This window comes from Crotalus tigris, unplaced genomic scaffold (assembly GCF_016545835.1).
Source record: "Crotalus tigris isolate CLP2741 ecotype Arizona unplaced genomic scaffold, ASM1654583v1 scf7180000017591.2836849, whole genome shotgun sequence".
Classification (NCBI taxonomy): domain Eukaryota; kingdom Metazoa; phylum Chordata; class Lepidosauria; order Squamata; family Viperidae; genus Crotalus; species Crotalus tigris.
The window spans coordinates 1,577,764-1,603,982 of record NW_024096497.1 but is presented as its reverse complement, the minus strand read 5'-3'; the positions used below and the strand labels follow the sequence as shown (position 1 = coordinate 1,603,982).

The 26,219-nt window shown below is 35.8% G+C and overlaps 1 protein-coding gene across 2 annotated transcripts in view; it reads right to left on the bottom strand.

The window, feature by feature from the left end:
• ODAD2 (outer dynein arm docking complex subunit 2) overlaps positions 1-26,219 on the bottom strand; it is a 98,243-nt gene that overhangs the window by 12,641 nt on the left and 59,383 nt on the right. Inside the window, exons 18-20 of one of the 2 annotated variants that reach the window (XM_039363947.1) lie at positions 24,028-24,216; positions 23,484-23,705; positions 2,554-8,146 (exon numbers count right to left, since the gene is read on the bottom strand). In XM_039363947.1, the coding sequence (XP_039219881.1) occupies positions 8,033-8,146; positions 23,484-23,705; positions 24,028-24,216 (525 nt within the window). In that variant the 3' untranslated portion in view covers positions 2,554-8,032. Of the gene's footprint in view, positions 1-2,553; positions 8,147-23,483; positions 23,706-24,027; positions 24,217-26,219 lie in introns of those variants that run through there. The other variant, XM_039363957.1, reaches the window with a different exon arrangement.

Here is a 26,219-nt window from a genome sequence, read left to right as displayed (position 1 = left end):
TGTGAACTTAATGCCAAGTAACTCAGTCCCTTTCTTTGATGGATGCAAACCATCTCTTTTGTACAGTTTTTCATTGGACCAGCTGCAGACATCATGGTCAATATAACCAAAGCTTTTCCTTTTATACTTAGCCACATATTGAATTCTGCTATTCACTGACCTTTTCCATTTTTGGTAAAACGTCTGAAAAAGTAAGCCTACAGCCTATTTTGCTAAGTTCCTGCCCCAAGCTCTAGAAATCATTCTTCACAGAGAGTACATCTTTTTGGGACAGATCATTTGTACCAAGATGTACAATAGCATCCACATCACACTCCTTTGCTGGCATTCCTGACTATCTTAAAAAATGTACTTCTTGTCCCTACTGGCAGTAGCATCTGGAAGACACCTGACCTCTTTCAAAACCTCTGTGTCCTTTCCTAAATTTACATCCCTTATAATTGAATCACCAACCAGAAGGTGACTTCTCTTTTTGGATACCTTTCTCCTCTTACATGACTGATGTGTAATACCTGATTCACACTTTCCCTCATCCAAAACAAGTTCTTCAGTCTTAGACCACAATCCCTTGCTCATTTGAATTATCATCATTACAACTATCTTGACCTGCCACCTTAATATATCTATTAAGGTCAGCAAGGGCACTCTATCTGTTATGCAGAGACACGGCGAAAGCTTCGTGTTGTGGTTCACAGCTCTCACCCTGTCCTCGCTGTCTTTCTCTTGCAGGCTCTTTGTGGTAGAGAGGGCTTATAGTGAGGCAGCTCAATAGAACCGAGTGGCTGAGTTGGACACCTGATTTCTGCCTGAAGAGCACAGACTAGGGACTCTAAATAAGCAATCTGTCCTCGTAGACTAGTAATTTGTTTACAAATAAAACAGTATCCAAATTTGAAGAGTACTGCGAAAGACAGCTGCAAAACAAGTATTGCACTGAACTAAGCCAGACATTCTGAAATAAAATAAAATTGCTATCACAGAGGCACTTATTCTGAAGTACTGCTGTTGTAGATTTTTAGTTATAGGTTATACCCTAATGGCACGCAGGCCACTACCTTGCTCCACTGGACTTTGTCTCAGTCCCCCTGAACTTACAGCCAGCAGCTCTTCCCAGCAGCCTCTGAGTAATTCAAATGCAATGCAGATGATGCAACCAGCATCTGAATTGCATTTGAACCTTATAGATGGAAAGCAACCTTATAGATGGAAAGAAGGATCCAAAGTGTTTTGGATGGCACTCTAAAAGTAAAGAGGACAGTCTCAAGTTGAGTTCAGGGGTTAGTCATTGCATCTATGCAGTTTTCTTGGCTCTGTCTTGGGAACGTTTGTCATTACCTTCTTTGGCAAAGTTTTCTTTTATTTCCCAGACAAAGTTCTCAGTGAGCATCAAAAGTCTTGTACTACATATGTTGCTAAACATTTTAAAAGGAAGTGTGCACTTCAAGCATATAGTAGATGTGTATAATTTTTATAGTTCACTCTAGTAAAGAGGTGACCCTGAGAATACTCCCATGTGGCCTGAAACAAGGGATATGAAAAGCTATTCATGTGATTCTCACATCCTTTTTACCCTTTTTTGAACTGCATTCATTCCTCTGTTGACACAACAGCCACAAGCAAAGTGCTGAATTTAAATTCAAAACCAAGATATCAAATTTCTTGCCTTATCCTTGATGGTGCACCCCCTAGGATTTGAGTGTGTTTGTCTGAAGGTTGAATTAAAACATAACCATAAATAATCCCAAGTTATCAAAACTGTTCTTAAAATTCTTCACAGCAAGAGGGCTGACCCATTCATCAGATTTTCTCGAAATTACTTAAGTGTTTGAGGCTCCATTCCTATGCAAATACCAAGAAAGAATATACACAAACACCATTTTCCTTCCCTCTCATGTTTGTTTTCCCAAACAGGATGAGAGGAACACAAAAGAGAATTGTTCATTGAGGATTAAAACAGAAACAGTGTCACATAAGAATTTAGGGATCTCATAAGGAAGGAACACTTGGGCTGATTGCACCAGACAATGAATACATTCTCTGTTGGATACTATTTTTTCTATTAGAAGCAGAAGGCGCAGGGGCAGCCTGAGGGTCCATTTAATATATGAGCAACATTTTTTCAGAGGAATTATTTCACTGCAGCTAAAAAGTGGTTCATTTGTTGAATTAAAACGAGAATTGTTAATCATGCATAAGCAAGTAGCAGGCTAGGATTTGTACCTTGGACCCATCTTTTATCCCAATACTGTGATATCTGCTTCACTCACATGGCACTCTCTCCAATGTGTCCCCTGGGTGCAATTATTCTTTTTTACTTACCATTTTCAGTGATAGCTGTTTCCTGGGGGGACTGACTTATTTGTGTGCTTATTTAGTGACATAAAACTTGATAGCTCACCATGGAGATTGGGTTTAAAGTGAGAGAACTATTTTGGCAAACCTTTTTTTCATCTTTATCTCAAATGGGGGAGAGAGGATGTAGAAAATTTGCAGACAGCTATGGAACATCATCCAACCTTGATTTTTAAACCTGTATTTTGGCTGGCTGTAAATATATTTATCAGACTTTGTCAAAAACTGAAGATTGGCATAGTGGCATGGATGAATGAGAAGCTAAAACTATAAATATATGCAACTCCACTGAGCATATAAATGCATTGGCCTCTACTAGAAGCTTAATTACCTCCACAAAGAAATCTGCATTCTTGAACAGCAGCTCGGCCGCCTGACCTCTTTCAACTTCCTTCCACAATTGCTTTCTTAGGCTGCTTATGTCATACACTCAAGTTAAAAACATAAATAATAAAATGAATGTTGGTTTTTTGTTTCAGCTGCTGCTACTTTTCTCATAACAATCATCACTGACACAAGACACTAATTTGCATTGTAAACACAGTATACAATTTATTGTGTATGGCCAACATGCAGTAATGTGTCTTCTCTGTAATGCTTGCCATGTAAAGATGTCAGGATCCAAATCACAGTATCTGATAGGGCTGTGCAGTGCTTTGGATTTGATGAAAAAAGGATGCTTTGGAAAGCATCTTGTGCCAAAAGTAGCACATATCTACAACTCTTTAAAGCAGTTGTGTTTTGTCTGGGATTGTGCAGCTGCTTTCCACAGCTGCCATTGGAGAAGAGCTACAGAGAACAGCTGTTCATACCTTTTATGCTCACAAAATACTTTTATGGAATTGAACCAAAGCTCTGTGTGGCCCTAACATTCAAACTGAAGCCTTAAAAATGTAAGAGGATAAACTATGTTAAAAGAGCAAAGGTTAAAGAAGGCAGAAAGGAGAAGAAACTACTGCAACTTTTTTCAACTCGATGTCCTTCAAACATTTTGTCTGTTTTTCATCATATATTGATGATATTAATGTTTTTTAATGTTTAATATACTGTAATCTGCCCACAGTAATTTGAAATGAGATGGGCAGCAAATATGTTTAATAAATAAATAAACATACAGACTGTGATGTCGACCATCCTCAGCTAGTATGGCAAAGGAAAAGTTGAATTACACTATTTGTGTATTGCTACAAGCCACTAAGGCAGTAGCTTTTTCCTAATGTATAGATCAAGCCCATGCCATTTGATGCAAAGGAGTGTGTTTTACCGCACCCCATTTTTTTTCATGCAAAAGAGTTTGATTTTCAACTGTTGCTTACAAGACAACTTTCCCATGTAGCCATTGAATTGCCTTGATTTTACCTCCCCCCCCTCAAAATAGCCTTCCAGATTTGCTCCCTGCTGCCCAATTATGCTTCCTCTGAGTGCCTTCGCCATGCCTGGCTAATATCAACCCAGCATCAAGCAATCTGATACTGTAGGGGTGGGTGGGGAGTATGAGCCCTTTGGAGAAGAAGCAAATTTGTGGTTCTAAACACAATTGACTATAGACTTGGTTAAAAAAATATTAAGCATCTCATAACCAGCAGGAGCTGGCCAAGAACTGGCTATCAGAGGCACCAAGCAAAAAATAGAATAAAAACAAATACTAATGCAAAGCACGATTGCCCAGTCCCTGAGATAGGTATGTTTTCTGTAAATTTTCTAAAGTTGGAGACTGTATATTAAAAGACAACTCCAAATCTTGTTAAGGTTTACCTACTAAGAGGAGCCAGTTGCTTTGTGAGTTTACTCACATCAGCATCTTGATAATAGCAAAACTGCTGAGTAGCAGTGAACATTATAGCTGAGCCAAAGTAGTAAAATATGATTCTGAATATTTATATACATAGCACAACAGTAACAGCAACAGAAATGGTTCCCAGTTGCCTGCTACATTTGGGCCAAAAATTTCCCATGGCTTAGTTCCAGAAGAGGGAATGTTTTTGTTTTGGTGGAGTGAGACTAACCTAGGATTTGGCCCCTTAAAGGTAAGTGGGAGGTCATCAAAACTCTAGAGCCTGCTGGGCTGGCTGAGCTATTCAATCTCTTACTCCATCTACTGTTCCTGTGTCCCAGGGAGCATGCTGAAAAGCTGAGGAGCTGACAGACAAGGAAGCCAGGCCTTGGAGTTAGGGAAAAGTTCTGCTTTCAAATCTGTAAAATCAGTATCAAAGTACTGATGTAGAGAGGTCTCAGTATACCTCAGCTATGGGCAATGTATGACTGTCACTTTGTTATTTAAAAGTAAAGGAAAGAGAGAAGCGTATTGGATTAATGCTGACAGAGCACTTTCGGGATCCAGGAAAGATTAAACCGAAGGCTGGATGCATTGGCTAGGGAATGGGATATCAGGGGGCATTCAATTGCTGGAAGCAATGAATGCAACATTTTGAAATGGATGCAAAAGGGGATTAGACGAAAGCATAGGGAAAACCTATGGATCAGTGGGCAGATAATAAGCCAGGAATAGAAAAAGCGTTTTCTATTTTGCTTTCTCCATGTATCTCATCCATATTCTCCATGTATCCATCCGTCTTATGGCATGCTGGCTGGGGAATTCTGGGAGTTGAAGTTCACATATCTTAAAGTTGCCAAGTTTAAAAACACTGGTTTATCCCAAAGGAATAATTAAGTAGGACAGCCAAGTTTGTATTTTTGTTGTAAAAGAAAAAAAAAGAACCCTTGTTAAGCCTTTTTTTTTTGGTTTTTGATGGTGTTTAAGCGGCCGCTCTTTCAAATGAAACCTTGTTCTTTTTTCTTCTTAGAGATTGGTATCCCACAACTTCTGCGGTTCAAAATACAAGAACAACATCAAGGGTAATAAGGAGCAGAAAAAGGGCCTCACCTTATTTGGGTGCCAGAAAAGTTTCCCTGGGGAAATAATTCTAAAACCAGGATAGCCTGTCTGCTCTAGGAGAACACCCAGAAGTGCCTCCACAGATGAACCCCCCTCCTGTTGGATCTGGCTATCCCACAGCAAACAGCTCAGCCTTCCCATCTCACGTGGAACCCAGTAGCTCTATAAGCACAGTCCGTGTTTATCCATAAGTGAAGAAATCATTAAGCAATGAGTTATTACACAATGTTCAGCATGGAAAAATCAGCAATATAAAAGAGCCAGTCTGGTCTAGTGATTAAGGTACTGTATCAGACTAGAAAGCAGATGATTGTGAACTCAAAGCCAGCTGGGTGGCTTTGGGCTGGTCACTCTGTCTCAGCCTAACCCATCTTATAGGGTTGTTGTTCTGGGGAAAACAGAAGGAAGAAGTTGCATAGGCCATGTTCATGACCTTGAGTTATTGTAAAAATAATAAAGGCAGGAAACAAACAAACAAATAAATAAGCAAGCAAGCAAAATATACGATCTTAGTAGCCCATTATATTATGTAATCAGGAAACGGCAAAACCAAATGTTTTAAAAAATAAAAATATAGTTCATTAAATTCAGTTTAGTGCCTGTAAACCTATACATTGTTACACATGGACATTCGGGCTCTGCTTAACAAGTAAGATTGCTGGGGGGGGGGGTCTAAAACAATGTAAGTGACCAGTAACATATATTTTCATTCACTTGAACCTTAGCAGGAAATGAATATAAAGCTCACATTTCAGTGCCTAGTTGAGCATCCTGGGACAATTGATTAGTTGATAATAAATGTCTATCATCAGGCAATAAATCATACATTCAGGAAATGATAAAGAAAGCCTTTTTTGTCTGCTGACAGACATTTGCAGGGAAAACTTTTTATTTTCAGTTCAAAGAAAGGCAAGTTCTCTCTCTCTCAGCTTTCTTCCTGGAGTATAGCATTTCCCTTGCAGAATGATTGCGTAAAGGCATTTTCCCCATGAGCATTTTTAATGAAAATGCAGTTTAATGTTTTTGACATCTACAGGAGGGTAGCTGATTTATAGTCATTGAGAAACTGACCATGACCAAATTGGAAAAGATATTAAATGCATTTTGAAAGCTTGAGCTCCAAGTGTAAAATAAAATATTGCCAACCTTCCATTGACACACATGTTCCAAATTGCCTCTTGATCAGGTAGCATTTTTTTTTAAAACAGTGTCAGATATTTCAATATAGGTTGCTTTGGGCCTCAGGATTGCTATAGCAAAAGGAAAACTTTATAGGAGCCTATAAAATTTAAATATTTGGGTAATTATTTCCTTTAATGTATACTTTATAAGGATTATAATCTACACATCAGCTTTGACCATTGCAATGTATTTGGGATATATTTAGACCACAACACTCAAAAATTCTCAGGCAGTGTGCCCAGAAGCTAGGAGCTACAGGCCTAAGACATCTGGAGGGCATGATCTTAGAGAAGGCTGATATACGGCTTGAGAATAAATCAGTCTAACAGCCAGTAAAGGCCAGTTTATTACTGTATTTGGTTTTGCAAAACTTACTCATCTTATTCCAAATACTTAAACTATATGACTTGATACAAATCTTTATACAGCAGATATTAAAAAGTTAGGCTTTCAATGGTTTGACAAGGTTGATAAAGAAAAGGTATTTATTGCAATTGAAAAGGAAACTAATACTTGAAAATAACTAGCCACCTTACATATTTAATAAGGCTAAAGTCTTTAGGGAAGAATTGCTAACATAGAGTGATATTTATAAATTTTCCTACATACGATGTAGAGAAAAAGCTAGTCAACAGAAATTGCATCAGTAGCAACTACTTCCATAAGGAAGTTAATTATGGGCATGGCTATATCACAGACCGAATCTGGTAGAAAGCCCATAAGGGATCTTGGAAATTTGAAAGAATCTAGAAACATGGAACAATAATTTGTACACACCTTTTGCAAATTGTAATTTCCAACATTCTTTGGGAAAAGCCATGATTCTAAAATTGATTATCAGAATCTAGCATGGATTTGCAGTGTAGCAGTACCATAAGCTAAAAACAGGACATGGCCAGAGATAGTGTAATGAAGTAGAAAATGCCTATTTGTTTTAAATTGGTTTAATATATCTAATTGTGAGTTTTAAGAGTTAAACTTGTATTTGGATCACTATGTATTTCTAATCAAATTAATTGACCTTGTCGGTACAGATAGTATTAAAATACTAAAATACGGGTATTTGAGGGAACGTTGGGAGCATGTCCATGTGTTAAAGTCCTTGTATAGTTTCAGATGTGAAACTGGCATATATGAATGTAGTGCTCTTGAGATTTGTTAGTACTTAACTAAGGAAAATCATAATAATGGAACGATTAGACAGACTTAGCTCAATACATTAACAAAAAATTGTACAGCCACATACAATGAAAGGAAATACGTTCCAAACAAGAAGAAAGGCAGCATTATTAGATTTACAATGCTTTTGGACATATAGTGATGTATTTGGGCTATGTCAAATATATCCAGTGGAAGCAATAAAATATGAATAATTTTTAAAATACAGTAATACGGGAAAATGCTAAAATATCATGCACTTTTTTTACTTTATATTTCACTTTTGCATCGATTTATTTTTGATTAGGTATGCCACACTAAAACAAATAACTGAAAATATATATTTCTGAGACGTTCTCGATTATCCTTTGCCCATCAATCTGAGCTAGCATAGTACATTAGACAGAAAAAGCTTACAGGGCCTGATAAAAGCTGCTTCGAGTTTCAGCCATACTTTGCTTTCTCTGCAGCCAGAGCCAGCCTGCGGATGTTTGCTATGCAACCAGCTGCTGCTTCCTGAAGAGTTTCATCCGTGGAGCCTGCCATACCCAGCAGAAGCTTGTTAAAAATAAAAGTGCAGGGGAAAAAAAAATGAGAAAAGGTTCCAAACCAAAAACATTACACTAAAAATAAATTATTTTAAAATAACATGCCTGCAGAAATCCATCCAATAATGAGTGAAAATAGCCATGTGTTCCACATTCTGGAATCAGCTGCTCAAAGCTGGATTTTCAATAACCTCTTTAGAGAAAGTACAGTAGCCAAAAGCATAATACATTTTAAAACGAATGGAATAGATGCATTTAAGATAAGCATATCAGGAAAAAAAAGTTCAGACCAATCCTGTTATGTACAAAGACATTATAAAAATATTACATTGGTATTGTAGTGGCAAATGTGCAGGACTGGCATTTAAAACAACACCATTTTGAATGTTGGCCTTTCAACAAAGTTCCAAGTTTTCCCATTTCCAATGGAAACATTCCAAGAGTTTTTAGATGCTCCTGAACGGTTCTATTTAAAAAATGTTGCTCTTAGCAATAGAACTTTAATCCGTTTTTTGGTATAACATTGGCCAATAGATTTATGTCATGTGTGGAGAGCAAATAGTCCCAAAAATTCAAATACACTGTCTAAATCTATTTTAGACAGTGTACAGAGACTATTAACTCTGTTCAAACTCTGAATAACCAATGAGGATTAGGACTCTTCCTTCTCTGGTGAGTTTTTAAAAATGACAAAATAACAACAACAACAACAACAACAACAACAAATCAGTTACCTTATTTGTTTAGTCTTTCTTTCTGAAAGATGGTGGGACTTACCAGGTAGGTAAGAAAAAAAAAATCCCAACCCAGCAGATGGTTGGAAAATCAGAAGGAAATATTCATTTGGGGAAATGTGGAGGTAAATGCAAAGTAGAATCATATTTTTAATTTATCTTATTGTGCGATCTGAACAGCTTCTTTCTTTTCTTAGACTTATTTTGTTTTGTCACTAGCATGTGTATGTGTATTTCGTCCTGGACGATTATGAGTTAAAGCTTGCAGGAATGAGAATATTTTCTCCTATTTTCTTCAAATCTGACCTGAGTTCTAAATTTAGAAAAAAAAAAACACTTTGTATTCAATTGGGAATTTAGCTTCCAATTTTTTAGTTTATTCAGGAATGACCCCATGATTCTGCTGCCATCTTGACTTTTTTGACTAAGCTTATAAATCCAGCCACTCTGCTAGCTATAAAATGGGAAGAAAACAGAGAGCAAGTTTTCACTCTTTTGTTATTGAATAAATGTACACAAAGGAATTTTCTCTGTAAAAGAGTAGCAGCCCAACTACAAAACAAGCTCTCCATATGAGTGGATGAGAGTACAAGAATAAGGATTATGGGGGACACCCCTTAAGTCAGCTATCCATTACAACCTCGGGCATGCACTGCAACTGTGTCCTATATTCATGACCCAATATAAACATTTCATGGAAAGCAATGTGGTCAATTCAGATTTAATAAAGTCTCCTAAATTTTTATTATGGCAACCTCAGGATTTTAAAGCATGTAGCCTTAATTAAAAATTATTTTTCAATCTGTAGCATTTAGTGTTTTGAATATAAGCAATATTGAACTAAACCACAAAAATATGTTACCATTCAATTCTTATGCACATTTTTTTTATATTGCTGCATTATGTAACTTTAGGAGCAGCTACGTATACAAACAAAAAGTTAACACAAATGTAAATACTAATCACTAATATTCATTAGCCTTATAACAGTTGGGAGACAGGAAATATAACTGCACACATTCGGGATATGCTTATCAAGATCAATTTTATATTTTAGGAAATATTTGTGTAGAATGTAAGCATCTTGTCAGTCACCTCTTACTCTCTGATCTTACAGATGTCATCCGTAAAACATTCAAGGTTTTGCTTCACTTCCATTTGTTTAGTTTGTACATCTTTAGCACTGAATAGCTATAGATAATCTTCGACTTAGAACCACAACTGAGCCCAAAATTTCAATTGCTAAGCAAGGCAGTGAAGTGAGTTTTGCCCCATTTTACGATGTTTTTTGCTACAGTTGTTAAGCGAATCACTGCAGTTATTAAATGAATTATGCTGTTCATTCACTTAATGGGGCAAGTCCCGCTTCTCCCATTGACTTTGCTTGTTGGAAATCAGCTGGGAAGATTACAAATGTATCACACGATCCTAGGACCGTGCATGTCATAAATACCTGCCAATTACCAAGTGCCCATATTTTGATCACATAGTCATGGGATCCTGCAATGGTCATAAGTATGAAAAAGAGTTGTAAATATTTTTTTCACGGACATTGTAACTTTGAGCAGGCACTAAACAAATGGTTGTAAGTTGAGGACTACCTGTATTACATCTGTTACAAATTTCTGTAACAGTCTACAGCAGGCATGTCAAATTGCCGGCCCGTGGGCCAGATGCATCATACTGAAACTGCGCCTACCCCATTACCGGCAATGGGGGGAAAAAAATCACGATATGTTGCACAATGTCATGTGACATCGCAAGTTTGACATACCTGGTCTACAGAATCACTGGATTTTGAGAGGCAAACTTTTCAGGACAAGTTATTGTTTGCACTGAGTCAGCTGAACTAATCTGAATGAGAAAAAGCAGGTTTTGCTCTAACCCCAAATATCATCAGTAGATTTCATTCAAAGGAAAATGCCAGTGCTACTGCAAGGAAGTAAGATACTAGCAATAGAATTACAAAACTCATATGAGTCAAAGCATCAAACCAAGTGATTAAAAATAATGGTGTTTCTATGAGCCTAAAACAACACCAAGCACTTATTGACAATTGATAGGTGTCAGGAATTGATCAGCCAATTCCAGCTCCAGCTGATGGATAAATTATTCCTTTCTGTATTCATAATGAAAGCTCAAAACTCTTGGATTTTCAGGCAGTCTGTATACTTGTGTTTGAAAATTGCTTATACTGAAATACTTTCTTTGAGATGTAAAGCAAAACAGTTTGATTTATAATCTTTAGATATGAGGTTCTCTGTGGATAACCATTCATTATTCATCTCCCTTCTTCAACTGTTCACAAAATATGTCTATTGAAAAATGATTTGGTAAATCAGGGAGTACTATATATAATATATCACTATACAGTTAATGCTTATCTCCTCTAAAAAAAGGAGTTAATTTCTATCTCATTTACACGTGCATGATCCAGCTGTTAATACATAAGATAATTGTAATAAGAACAATATGGTTGTATAGAAGAACAAAACTGCACAAAGCCTGTGGAACCTGGTCCAGTTATTTGAAGCTAATCTTTGAAAGGTTTGAAATGGGGGTTTGAGTATAGCCCTTTGCTGTATTCACAGAAAAATAAACTTCTTGGACAAAAAATTGAATCTCAGAGTTAGCATGGACCTCATTTCTTGGTTGTATTGCCCTCAAGGACTGGGAACAATATAACTTGCAAGAAACCTACAAGAGGTGTGCTTGACTGGGGGAAACTGCATGTTTTCAATTACAGAAAACTTTATCATCATTAAGATTGGGGAGGTTGTCTCATGGAGATGGTATGCAAATTGAGAGTTAACTAAGCACTCCATGGTTCCCTAACTTCTTTAGCAGAAAAGCTCAACATGTAAAGAGTTGAATGATTTGTTTTTTGAGTATAATGTTGCTATTCTATTGGAAATATTTAACTGGTCTACTGATTTGTCTTGTGATTATTTAAAATTGATATGCTTTTAACTGGACAGTAATTACATTAAAGTAATCTGTTTGATGCATAGTGGTATTTGTACCTGAACAACCTTCAAACTCAATCTGTTTATGAAAAATGCAATACACAAATAAATTGATTTTGACACTAATTATATGAACCCAACCAAAAGGCTCCTAATCAAGGCACAGCTGTTAATAATTTGTTGTTATTATGGAATGAACATGATTCCAGAGTTGCAAATCAGCTTTACCAAATACAGAGCCCACTGAATTTTATCAATGACATGAATATAGTGCTTTAAGAGCCTGGCCTTGCTATGATTCCTTGATGGATAATATAAGACACAACTTGGTACGGCTTCTTCCCATGAACCACTTGTGTTTTCTGAAGTGCCTTCCTCCATTTAGTTCCTGAAATTCACCTCCTGTTTTTATTTTCTGCCACAATCTTCAGTTCTGATGAGTTTTAACTGCTGTATATTGCTTCATGAAGCAATTTCCCTATGAACCCAACTGATGAGTTAAAGGCAGAAATATAATCATATGCCTGACTTAAAACCAAAGTTATGTATGTACATAGAATTACTACAATGATTTCCATAAAGTTTGACATGAAACAAGGAAAATACAACTCTTCATGATTATAAACTGTATATTCACAGATCAATTTTTGTTTTCTTAATATTTTAATAATCTTAATAAACCTCAAATATAACTTTTGGAATAATACTCTCTTCAGAGCTTGGGGGCTTGATAATGAAATCATTCTGCTATATTCCTGTGATACCAATAAAGGAGAATATTTGTAGCTCAGGGTTAAAATGTTCTTATCATATTCTTATGATCAAAAGCATTATTATTTTTCTTCTCCAAAAGATGTTCTTTAGTAGCATTAACGGAAATGGTTTTTTTATCAGACAAGTATGGAGTATCTCTATGGAGATATTCAATCATCCAGGTCATGGTTGTTCCAAAAATATTTTTCAAAAGGCAACTGGACTTCCTTGTTTTTTTTTCCTTGAAAACATTTCACTTCTCTTCCAAGAAGCTGAAGGAGTGAAGAAGAGAACTGAAACTTCTTGGAGGAGAAGCTAAATATTTTCAAGGAAAAACCAAGAAAGTCCACTTGCCTTTTGAAAAGCATTTTTGGGATTACCAGACAAGTCTCTTCTTAAATAATTCCATTCATCCCATTTCTTTTCCAGGCCATTTGATACCAGTTTTTTTAAATACACCTAATGTCTTTCTATAATTTTGAAAAAGTGATTTAATGAGCATGTGATGTGGTGTATTCAGCAGGGAGTATTCTTTAACACAGGGTATCAACAGAGTTAATTGATAACGTCATCTAATAAATTCTTATAAAAATGCTAACCTCTAGTTGGTGTGAAGCTTTTTCAAGATAGCATGCCTCATTTATATCTTCTACAGTTTTTGTAGATCTATAAATATTATATAATTATACATTAATGAATTCATTTTAAATAGAGAGCTGCTAATTTATTTGGTTGTTACCTACCATAACTTTATATGCAAAATGTTAGAGCTAATCTACAAATCCTAATGTTAAAGAAAAATTTAGAAACAATATTTCCACTTATGGCTAAATAAACACTGAGAGGAAATGGGAAAATAAATGCCATTTACAAAATACAGAATAACAGAGTTTGAAGGGACTTTGGAGACCTTCAAGTCTAATCCTTGCCCAAGCAGGAGACCCTATATAACATTCTGGACAAATGGCTGGCTAATCTCTTCTAATTTGAATTAGTCCTTTTTGTTAAATTTGTTAAAACAATGAACAAATGCAGTGAAGGGGGGGGGGAGAGATTGAGATGAGATTTGCTCTAAAGAAGCCCTTATGTCAATGGAATTGTGTCTGCCTATTGTGGAATGAGTTTGAATTCAAGATATTATGTTGAGAATTTTACAAACTGGAAATACAGATTAAAATCACTTACTTGTTACTTTTCACACTATCTGCTTAGCTAAAATGCATTTATTAAAACAATAACTGTTTTAATACAATTTAAAAATTATTTCTTCTGGTTTGACAGGCAAAAAATGGATCTAGAGAGAAACCACTGATAACCTGGAGTATACAGATTTTACATGCAAAATGCTTCCAGTTCAGTCCCTTGGAATCTCTGGATTATATTACAAACTTTCTTTTCTGGAAACCACCAATCAGAGCTAACTTAGCTACCTAAATAAATACCATGTCCTCATCAAAGAATTTATAAGTTTATAAATATAAAACTTTATAAATATATAAGATTACATATATTGCCTAAAATATATACAATTGAGGTTTATTATTCTGGTGATTCTAGAAATTACTATATTAATTTTTCTTTTTCAATTTAATAGTTGCTTGTTTTTCAAAGATGGTGAATTTTTTGACTCTCTAATTAGGAAGGAAATGGACTTCTAAGCTTTATTCCAAAAATTTACATACATAAAAATTGCCTTGAATAAAAACATATGGTCAAAATCCATCCAAAGAAGTATCAATCTAGATAGAGCTTGTGCTTGTTTTCAGCAACCAAAGCCTGGAACTATTTGAGACATCCAAGAGTATGTGTTATTTTACACATATAATTTGCTCCTTAAAAGCTTCTGTTTCAATTAAATGATAAATAATATATGTGGCATAATCCAAAACTAAATAGGATTAGAACTGAGTTACCATTTCATTGCTAGTTAATTCCATTCTTTTTCGTCTTCTCAACTAATAAAAGAATAACATAATATTTGGAATATATACTGTATGTTGTTGAAAAAAGTTGGCCTTCAAATATCGTGGTCAAAAGTGAACAGATTCCAGCTGAAAATGAACACGGGGAAAATCCCATGTGGGCTGGAACCTAACTTTTGGCTTACAATCTAAGGAACCATTAAACCAAAATGTTGTTAATTCTTCACTCTATAATAAGCAGGAGATGGTTGGTTGCCTTCTGTTTTTTTCTTTCATAGGAGCTAAGAAATATTCGCTAAAATTGCTAATGGGGGTAAAAGCGAATTAAGATTCATTTCTAAAACTTGAGATTCAGGAATTTTGAAAGCTAAGAAAAAAACATCATTTGTGTTCAAGCTGGACAATTACTTGTCACTTATTACTTTTATTACCTGATGTCCTATAGCAATGTATAATAAAATATACAACGGTAAAAATATTAAAATATCAAATATTAAAAGAAATCTATCAGTAAAAACCTGCATTAAAATGTGCTGTGTACAATATGTGATGATAAAGTGATTCAATCAATAGCTTAGGTAACAATAGGATGTTATAGATTTGATGGTAGGAGTGATGGTGTGCTAATGGAAGAACGAATGGGCAGACCGAGGATAAATCATACTGAAGAATTGTCTCCATGGTAAATAAAATTCAACACTGATTTGATGGCACATAATCAACAATTAGGTATCTGATCCTGCTATACTTGTAACAAAATTATGACACCAAAAAATCATGATACTATAAAAAAGGAAAAGGGGGAAAATCATTAAAATTTATACAGAATTGACAAGTTGAAAAAAAAATCAAATTCAGGTATTGCGAAGATTTCCATCCTGAAGGGATCACAAATATTATGAGAAAATTCTGCCATCTGTAGACTAGTTCTGAAAGGAAGCATTGCAAAATCCATCTTGTGGCCTTATTCAGCCCTAAATTGCCTACCAGCTGCTGCATTTCAACACTCATATAAGACTGAAGATTTTTAAAGATGTTGCATGACCGAAAGATTGCAAATAAATGTACATCCATCATTTGATTGGAGTTGCCAAACAACAAGCCGGCAAAGAAGCAACAAGGAATGAAATGCATTCCTTCCTTTCTTCTGCATCTATAAAAACATGAAGAATTTTTCTAAAAAATAAAACCTCTTCCTTCACCAGTTTCCTTTGTATAAATGTAAATGTCTAACAGCTGCCTTGGGTACATAAAAACAAACAAACATACATGTGTAAAAATATACTATAATATGATGTATTATCAAAGAGATAGTAAAATCTACAGTGTGTAGGAATCTTACCAAGAAAACAGCAAGCCATTTTGAAAGAAGATATTGACAACTGTGTTCTGATGCTTAATTACTACAGCCAGCAGCCAGAACTTTAATTCAATACATACAATATTCAGCTAATTGGTAAAATTAAACTTGCTGTTTTCAGGCAGAAATGTATCATATTTTTAATGATTGCCAAAAAGGCTAGTCAAGAAGTCTGAAATACATTATTATTGTTTTTTCTTATGTTCAGCTTCTGTGAATGCTCTTTTTTTCCCTCAAGGAAACTATTTTTGCTCAGCTCATTGCCAAAAATAATTACCTGGCACCTTGCCTCAGTGTGCTCAGTCTGCTATCTGCCAGTGAAAAGAAATTCATTTTATTAGCTGTACAATTATTTTTTAAGGTAGCAGTGTTTACAAATAGTATTCCTCAGGGAGTTTTGCTTTTCACCTACCTCAGGTTAATCAAGATGGGCATGCCAATTGCATAGTGGGTTTTCTTATAGCTTACACTCCTCTTTGCTCCTAAAAAGCTACATATGTGGATCAGGGAATTTTCTATGCCTGAATGGAAAATCAGTGACTCCTCTATGGATGTGTAGAAATGTTTTCCAGTTGTGCACAGGGATCTCTGGATCTCAGCCTGACTTTTCTACAAAATCTCCTGAAGTGGAATTTGTTTTTAGACAATTGCAAGAAGCTGCTCAATGTATTTTCTGTGGTTTAGATAAAAGTGCCAAGTCAGAAAAAAGGACATTCCCTGCATTCTCTAAAGCAAGATAAATACAGAAGAGAAACCTAGATGAAAGATCGAACTGTTATCAATGGCTCATGCCAGATTCTTTGGGTTTTTGGCAAATTCTGTTGAAGTTGGAAGAGTCAAAGAGCTACAACCTTTCCCGTTAAAATTTGGAGTATATGGTGGGGTTTAGCATACCTTGTTTATACATTTTGAACCTCAAAACTATCTATTTAAAAATGCTTTAATGATTCCTTCTTTATAAATTGGCTGCAGCGCCACTTATTTGAAATGGCTCATTTATCACTAAAAGAGCTGTAGGGCAAGCTTCTGTTGAATTGCTCCAACAAACCTACAACTTGGTGGGACAGGCTTCTTTTTAGAAGACTAAAAGATATTCAGAACATGCCAAATAGAGGATGCCAACATACAGGTTTTTTCTTCCCAAATGTTCCTAATTTAATTCCTAAATTAAAACGCTACCAATGAGGAGACTAATAACAATAATCAAAATTATTGTCCCTTACTAGGGATTAGACTGGAAATAATGTGTCTCACATATGCTCTTATGGCTGTTTACTTGAAACCTGTCCTCTAAATCCTACTCCACAAAGAAAGTTGTTTAAAGATGATATTTATGCAAAAGTTCTCTCCATAGAATTACATCTGTAATGGCCTATCTGTCTGTGTAAATCAGTTTTGAGCCATACTTTATTAATTTATTCATTAGAATAGTTTATATGGCCCCTCTTATTATACAAAATAATCTTAGACAACTAAGAAACAGGTCTACAAATAATAAAACAGATAAAAGTATTTAAAAGACCTCTGAACACTCCAGCAATGCCAAAAATGCTGGTCTCACCTCATTATCCTGGCCCAAAGCTAAAGGGAAAAGCCAAGTCTTAACAGCTTTCTAAAAAAAAAATAACATGCATGCAAGCGCACATCCACATCCATACACTCCTCCTCACACACATGCATCTCAAGGGAGAGACTGTTCTTTATGGTTGGAGCAAGCTTGGCAAGTGCTCACTTATTCATTCTTATCAACATGTAATAGAAGGACAGCATTTAAGAGAGGGGACCTGGAGTGAGTCCACCCTATCTAATACAGAAGAATCTCTTGTAAACCAATCTCCAGGTATGTTATCATTAAAAAAAATTAATGTTAGATGTACTTGTCAGCTTGTCAATGGAAATATCTGTGATAGCCAAGAGGGTAAACCTGACTGAAACACAGAATTTAATTAAAGCAATGCAGCTTTCATGAAGTATTTGGTATGTCTGTTATGTGTGTGTGTGTGTGTGTGTGTGTGTGTGTGTGTGTGTGTGTGTGTAGGTCTTTGGTTGTTCCGGTTTTCTCCCGCATAAAATTGGAAGTGTCTTGGCGACGTTTCGACGAAGTCCCATTCATCATCTTCAGGCTGGTCTTTTCAGCTTCGTGCTTCGAGAAGCAATGTGTAGTCTTAACTGTTTCTTCCTTTTAACTGCCAGTGGGGGTATGAACTGATTGGGTGGGAGCTTGGCTGTGTTCTGATTGGGTGGAGGTGTGTTCTGATTGGTTAGGGGCTTGGCTGTGCTCTGATTGGCTGGGGGGTTGGCTGTGCTCTGATTGGCTGGGGGGTTGGCTGTCCTCTGATTGGCTGGGGGAGTATTCTGTTTGGGTGGGGGCTTTGTTGTGCTCAGGTTAGTCTGAGTTGCAGGGAGGTTTAAAATGGTGGGCTGCCTTGCTATTTTTTGGCTTCGCGTTCGTGGTCGTGCCTCATCTTCATAGAGGGTGTCAGTTTGCTTCATTTATGGGTTGGAGGGGTTTAAAGTGGCTAATGATGCAGCTGTGGTCTGGCTTCTGGTTTGTGGTCGTGCCTCATCATTAGTGTGGCTTTGGGTTTGCTTTTTGCGTGGATGTGTGGTGGTGACATCCTGTGTGGTTTTTGTGAGTGTGGGTCTGGTGTCATTTTTTGTGTTAGGGAGTCGTTTGTCAATAAGGGCGGGTTTCCAAATGGCTGGTAGGTGGGAGGTATCATCTCATTTGTTCATGCTGTGTGGGCGTTTTTCTATCTCGATGGCTTCTCTGATTATTCTGTTATTAAAATGTTCACTTTTGGCAATGGTTCTGGTATTTTTAAAGTCAATTTCATGTCATGTGGCTTTAAGGTGTTGGACCAGGGAAGATGTTGGTTCCTCTTTTTTGACTGAGTTCTTATGTTCTTCAATGCGTGCACTTATTCTTCTGTTGGTTTGTCCGATGTATGTGTTGGGACAAGTGGTGCATGGGATTTCATATACTCCTTGATTTTCTAATTCAATTTTATCTTTGGGGTTTCTTAGGATGGTGGATATTTTTCTGTTTGTGCAGAATGCTGTTTTGAAATTGTGTTTATGGAGGATCTTATTGATTCTGTCTGTGGTGCCTTTTATGTATGGGAGGAGGGCTTTGCCGTTTTCTTGTTCTCTGTCTTGGATTTTAGTGGGGGTTTCTTTTTGGATTAGGTTTGTAATCTTATTTCTTTGAAATCCATTGGATGTTAGTACATTGGTGAGAGTGTGTAGTTCGGTTTTTAGGTGTTGTTCGTCAGCTAAGCGTTTTGTTCTAGAGATGAGTGTCTTGGCTACGGAGTTGATCTGTGCTGGCTGGTGGTGTGAGAGAGCGTGCTTGTGAGCGTACTTGTGAGTTTTGATGTCATATCCCTCTTCACCTAAGTGCCTATCAAAGAAGCCTTGACAGCTATCCAGAACAAATATAACCCCCAAACACATCTTAGATCTGACCAACCACTGCCTATCCAACACATACTTCATCTATAACGGACAAAAATACAAACAAACAGAAGGAGCACCCATGGGATCACCCCTCTCACCTGTCATTGCTAACCTCTACATGGAACACTTTGAAACCCAAGCTCTAGAAAAATCGGATCACAAACCCAAACTCTGGCTCAGATACGTAGACAACACCTTCATAATCTGGCCACATGGGAAAGAAAAACTGGACAACTTCCTCACACACCTCAACAGCCCAAAATACAGTTCACCATGGAAACAGAAGCTAATAACCAACTTCCCTTCCTGGATATCTTAGTCTACAAGAAATCCAATGGCTCCCAAGGACACACCATCTACCAGACGAAAACACACACAAACCGCTCTCTGCATGCTCTCTCACACCACCACCCAGCACAGATCAACTCCGTAGCCAAGACTAGAACAAAATGCTTAGCTGACGAACAATACCTAAAAACCGAACTACACACTCTCACCAATGTACTAACATCCAATGGATTTCAAAGAAATAAGATTACAAACCTAATCCAAAAAGAAACCCCCACTAAAATCCAAGACAGAGAACAAGAAAACGGCAAAGCCCTCCTCCCATACATAAAAGGCACCACAGACAGAATCAGTAAGATCCTCCATAAACACAACATCAAAACAGCATTCTGCACAAACAGAAAAATATCCACCATCCTAAGAAACTCCAAAGATAAAATTGAATTAGAAAATCAAGGAGTATATGAAATCCCATGCACTGCTTGTCCGAACACATACATCGGACAAACCAACAGAAGAATAAGTGCACGCACTGAAGAACATAAGAACTCAGTCAAAAAAGAGGAACCAACATCTTCCCTGGTCTAACACCTTAAAGCCACAGGACATGAAATTGACTTTAAAAATACCAGAACTATCACCAAAACTGAACATTTTAATAACAGAATAATCAGAGAAGCCATCGAGATAGAAAAACGTCCACACAGCATGAACAAACGAGATGATACGTCCCGCCTACCAGCCATTTGGAAACCCGCCCTTATTGACAAACGACTCCCTAACACAAAAAATGACACCAGACCCACACTCACAAAAACCACACAGGATGTCACCACCACACATCCATGCAAAAAGCAAACCCAAAGCCACACTGATGATGAGGCATGACCACAAACCAGAAGCCAGACCACAGCTGCATCATTAGCCCCTTTAAACCCCTCCAACCCATACATGAAGCAAACTGACACCCTCCATGAAGATGAGGCACGACCACAAACGCGAAGCCAAAAAATAGCAAGGTAACCCACCATCTTAAACCCCCCTGCAACTCAGACTAACCTGAGCACAACAAAGCCCCCACCCAAACAGAACACTCCCTCAGCCAATCAGAGCACAGCCAACCCCCCAGCCAATCAGAGCACAGCCAAGCCCCTAACCAATCAGAACACACCTCCACCCAATCAGAACACAGCCAAGCTCCCACCCAATCAGTTCATACCCCCTCTGGCAGTTAAAAGGAAGAAACAGCTAAGACCACACATTGCTTCTCGAAGCACGAAGCTGAAAACACCAGCCTGAAGATGACGAATGGGACTTCGTCGAAACGTCGCCAAGACACTTCCAATTTTACGCGGGAGAAAACCCGAATAACCAAAGACCTACATACAAACACCGCGAAAACCTCAGAAAACAAATATATATATATATGTAGGTCTTTGGTTATTCGGGTTTTCTCCCGCGTAAAATTGGAAGTGTCTTGGCGATGTTTCGACGAAGTCTCATTCGTCATCTTCAGGCTGGTGTTTTCAGCTTCGTGCTTCGGTTAAATTTATTCAATTTACCATACATCACTTGGAAATCAGATTTGGAAAGCTGATCTTGAATACCGAGATCAATATTCAATAGAGATGAATATTGAACTGGTTTAATTAAATATGTGGTCAGTGACCAGACTTGGTCAGTGTCCATCAACCTGTTTTAATGAATATGGAGTATTGGGTTGTATTAGACAGATTTCTCTGCTCATTGAAGATCATGAAAATGGGCATATATTCTGGATAGACAGATTTAAATTGCTTAGTAGTCACAAACCATAATCCTCAACAACTACCGGTACTAAACTAATCACTATCTACAATGAATCTAGCAATAATGCAGACAGTAACATGCCAGTCATGGTATGAGTATTAAATAAAGGAATTGGGTAGATGAAGGATGAAAAACTAGGAGTGTTATTCAAGACACCCTAATGTTTAAAGGAAGCACTAGTAAATTACCAAGAAATTGCCAAAAAATACTTTGTTGTAATACTTTGTACTGTTTTCCACCATATTATAATTGTGCAACAGCTGCCCCTCAAAGCATAAGCAATGATAGAGTTCTATCTTGTAAAAATAAAGCAAAATTTGTATTCTGTCTTAATTATTGTGAATCCTTGATGGGAGACTATGAGAAAAACCTTAGGATGTATTATACACTTGAACAAAAATATATGAAAACGTAGAAGACAAAAATTCTCTGAATTATAGCTTAACAAGTGACTGTACCCAGACATATATAATGCTCTCCAGAAAATGTGAAAAGGACTTGCCACTGCCTTCTCTAGGGATAATTTTTTGACTTTCTAGTCTCAGCTACAACCCCAGGATTTTTCTCATAGTCTCCCATCTAAGTACTAATCAAATGTTACCTTGCTTAGTTTTTTTAAGATAAGCCAAAGACATTTGCTACTACCATCTACTGAATTCTGAATTAAAAGGCATGGTTCATAAAGCATGGTTATTCTGTGTATAATTCGTATTCTTCTAGTTTTATTGCTACATCAATTCTTGCAGTCAACCATCCATTGCACAACTTGATGACAGATCACTGCTACTTATCAATATAGTTGGTACATAGGACAGCAGCACCACTAACTGTCCATTATTATGCAATGTTCATAGCTATTGGTATGTTTTATTTCAAAAAAGGCTCCCAAATTATATATAGCATCCAAATGTAACTTTTTAAAGCAAACAAAAGAAGGCATGAAAATGTTCAAATTAAATAATGTTACCTATACAAACAGGTTCATATTCTACTCTATTTGAAATAAATATGTAGGCTTGACTAATTTCCACAAAATTAAAATAATTTTTTCTCATACCTTGGTGAAACAGACTTAAGATTAGCCCACATATTAAAGATCAATTCTCAAACAATATGGAAAATTGCCATCCTATCTGGTGCTAGAAATTGAAATTTTCAGATTCTAAAAAGTTTTAAAAATCAGTTACATGTATACTATAAAAGTCCATTTTTGTAACTGAGAGTAGGATAAAGGGATTTATTTGTTCTTTTGAGTCTTTCAAAGTTGAATGTTACATGACATAATTTTAAGCCTTTGAGTCAATTATAAAATTCTTTTAAAAGTAATTATTTATATCTATTCAGATGTTCAAGTGTGATAATATTGTTATGAAGCAAAGTACAATATTGTTTATCTAATTTACAATGGAATGAGAAATTCTGGGGGATAGCAGGGTCACATATCTTATTTTTGTTTTTTTCTAGTTACATGCAGAGAAACTAAAAAGGTAAAAGCTAACATAAAAAGTATACTATATTAAGTATAATAAAATGCCAAGTAGATAAGCACAAAGGGAAAGCATTGTAAGGGCTGTGGCCCACAAACAAGAATATTGTGTAACTTGAATTCTACCGTAGAGAAGGTTGTTTCTGATAGTCATTTACCTAAGTGCATTGGACCACCAAAGATGAATCAAAGAGTTAGTTAGGCATGTTGGGAGGGGATATTTAAGAATCAATACTTGGATCTCCAGATAATACCAGTTCTTTGAACTAGTCCTAGAAGAGACTGGAAGCCAGCCACTGCAGTTTATGAAGTTCTAGCATTTCAAAATATACTGATCAATCTAAATTAATAACCTAATAGCCTTAGTTTAGCTTATTGCGATTTTCAAATTATTTTTAATAATACATTAAAAAATACCAAGAGATTATGAGAAGGATAAATGATGCTGTCTGTCTGTCTGTCTGTCTGTCTGTCTGTCTGTCTGTCTGTCTGTCTATCTATCTATCTATCTATCTATCTATCTATCTATCTATCTATCTATCTATCTATCTATCTATCTATCTATCTTACCTTCACCACTCCATTTTCATGCATAGTAATGCAATTGTTGGGATCCTCTGACAGTTGATACAGTGCTTGTGCAGTAGCTCGGTGAACCTCCGGATCACTTGATTTCAGGTAACGTACCAAAGGGGCAACGGCTTTGGTATCTCCAAAACCAATCCTGTTACTTCCCCACATGCAGCAGCGAGAAATGGCATCAGCTAAATGCCGTCTTAATTTGTCATTGTTCTAAACCAAGAGGAAAAATAAGTATTAATAAAAATGCATCCCGTGATGTCTTAATGGGAGACACTTCACATAACTGCAACTATTAAAATGAAAGGAGCTTAAAAAGAAAAAGGGTTGGCTTTTTTGTTCTCAGTGCTTTATTGGTTATTAACATCAGGGTTTTTTTTAAATATATATATTTAGGACCTCTGGAAAATTATATTTTATCAGAATATGCAGATTCTGAATTAACATTTTACTTTTAAACTGCACAAGAAAAGTAAAAAATGACATCATACAGTGTATTCCAGAATATTAGCAACAAGAACAAAGTTTTACTTACTGTATTTGCTAATTTGGATAATAAAGGAACAACACCATGATCAGTTATAACAGCTAAATTCTCTTCATCTTTTGCTATGTTGGTGATAGCAGCACACACACTTGCCAAAACTTCTTTATTTTCAGATTTTAAAAGATTAACAATTAATTCCAAACCACCAACAAACGAACGAACCATTTCCCCAGCATCCTAAGTAAAAAGCAAGACAAATTATAAAATTTTATTTCTGTGAGCAATTTTCAAAATTATAATTAGATCTCAGCAAATAGGGATGATAGAAATATCTTTGTAGATGCCCAGATTCTTCTAGCATCATGGCAGAAATCATTACTTTCTACCCTCAAAAGTATAGTAGTTCAATGTACTTCACAATCACACCTCTGAGTTGCATGTGATTTGTGAGACCAAATCATTACCAGCTACTGCTTTTCAAATGAACATACCATGAAAAACATACTTATTTGCCAAAATTCTAAAGTGTTGTATCTCTTTCATGTTTCAGAATCATAATTTTACATCTCATATTAGTCTGAACTCTTATAAACTAAATGCTGCTTTGAAAAGATACACTATTTATAAACATTATACCCTTACAGATAAAAGCATACCAAAAAAAATCAGTAGTATTTTCCATTTGGAGCATCTTAGAAAGCTTAAGATGTCAAAGCCAATTTATCAACTCTAGTTGCTTTTGCCCAAAAATGTGATGGTGTGACTGTGCAAATAAACCTGAGTTACCAAGAATCCTCTGTGGACTGTGATTCCTTCTGGAGAACCAGTCTTTGTCCAATTCCACTGACTACCATTTTAAAGGAAACCATTTTAAAGTCCATTTACAGGAGGATAGGAAAAAGAGAAAATTCAGTATGTCTTTTCTGCCTTTCATAAAACACTGTTATATAAGAAAATGAGCTTATAATATAAAGTAAGTAATTAATATGTGAGCCAAGCATCTTGGAAAAGACTATATACACATCTGAGGAATGTAATTCTGAAGCAATATTTTGTTAGTCCAGTCTGATGCCATACAAAATGAGTTCTATAATAAAGGTTAATATTGTCTACCTGTAAAAACTTCACCATTATGAAATATGAATACATATAATTTAATACTAATGAAAACATTATGGTAAATATTTTATGTAAAATTATAGAGAAATATTTTAAGTTTCTTTAAGATTTAGTATAGTTGCCACAGATCAGAACAACACATTTTCATTCTCTTGTCCTTAAAAATATTATTGTTGGGTAACAACAGCTAAAAATGAATATATTAACTTAGTTCATTCATTATCTGTGTCATACCTTGCAAAACTAAAGCCAATTTTGCTTAGAAAAGCTCAAGACAGAGTTAATCTGACATATATATTTCTCATCTTTTTATCATTGGTTCAATTTTTCCTATATTTATTTTAGTTATTTCTATGTATTCTAAGTCCCTGGAACAGCTTAGAATTTCATTTTTAAGTAAACCAATATTCTCTTTCACTATAAGCCTGAATTAAAAGATTTCTCAATTAACAAGGCAAGAAGGCTATCATCATACGATCAGTCAAGATCCTCAGTTTACAGCCTTTAATTTGTTAAATTTAACTATTGTTTTAAGGCATCTTTTTTAATGTTTAAAAATAAAAATATTTTTTCTATTACTTTCACATATTAAGAATCAATTGAGACATTTATATCAGTCCCCAAATAATTTATTTTGAACTAATTTGCCAGCTGTCCATAAATATACAAAGTCACTTATTAATACTTTATACCAATAAACTTTAAAATGTAGGGTATTTTCAGTATCCTAAATAATATACAATAGGGGTTTTCATGGGATGGTTCTGACAAAAACAGGGAAATTAACACAAAAATATTGGCATATGAAATATGAAAAACAATTTTATTATAAATATTATGTATAACAACTGTCTAATGTTAGATGAGATTATGTCTAACAACAGTGAGAAGATAAAAAGAGATTTTTGAGGTTAGTTAACATTTTTTAGATAAGAAGAACTGAAGAAGACTTAATCATGGCAAGATGTTACTCTTTAACAACTTAAATTTCAGTCACATGGGGGACAGCAAACAAGGAGAAGAACAAATAATTTGAAAACTTTATCAAAAGAAATATATAAATGAAGTAAGATAAAGTATATTTATTATATACAATAATAAAAATCTGCTCTGATCAGAAC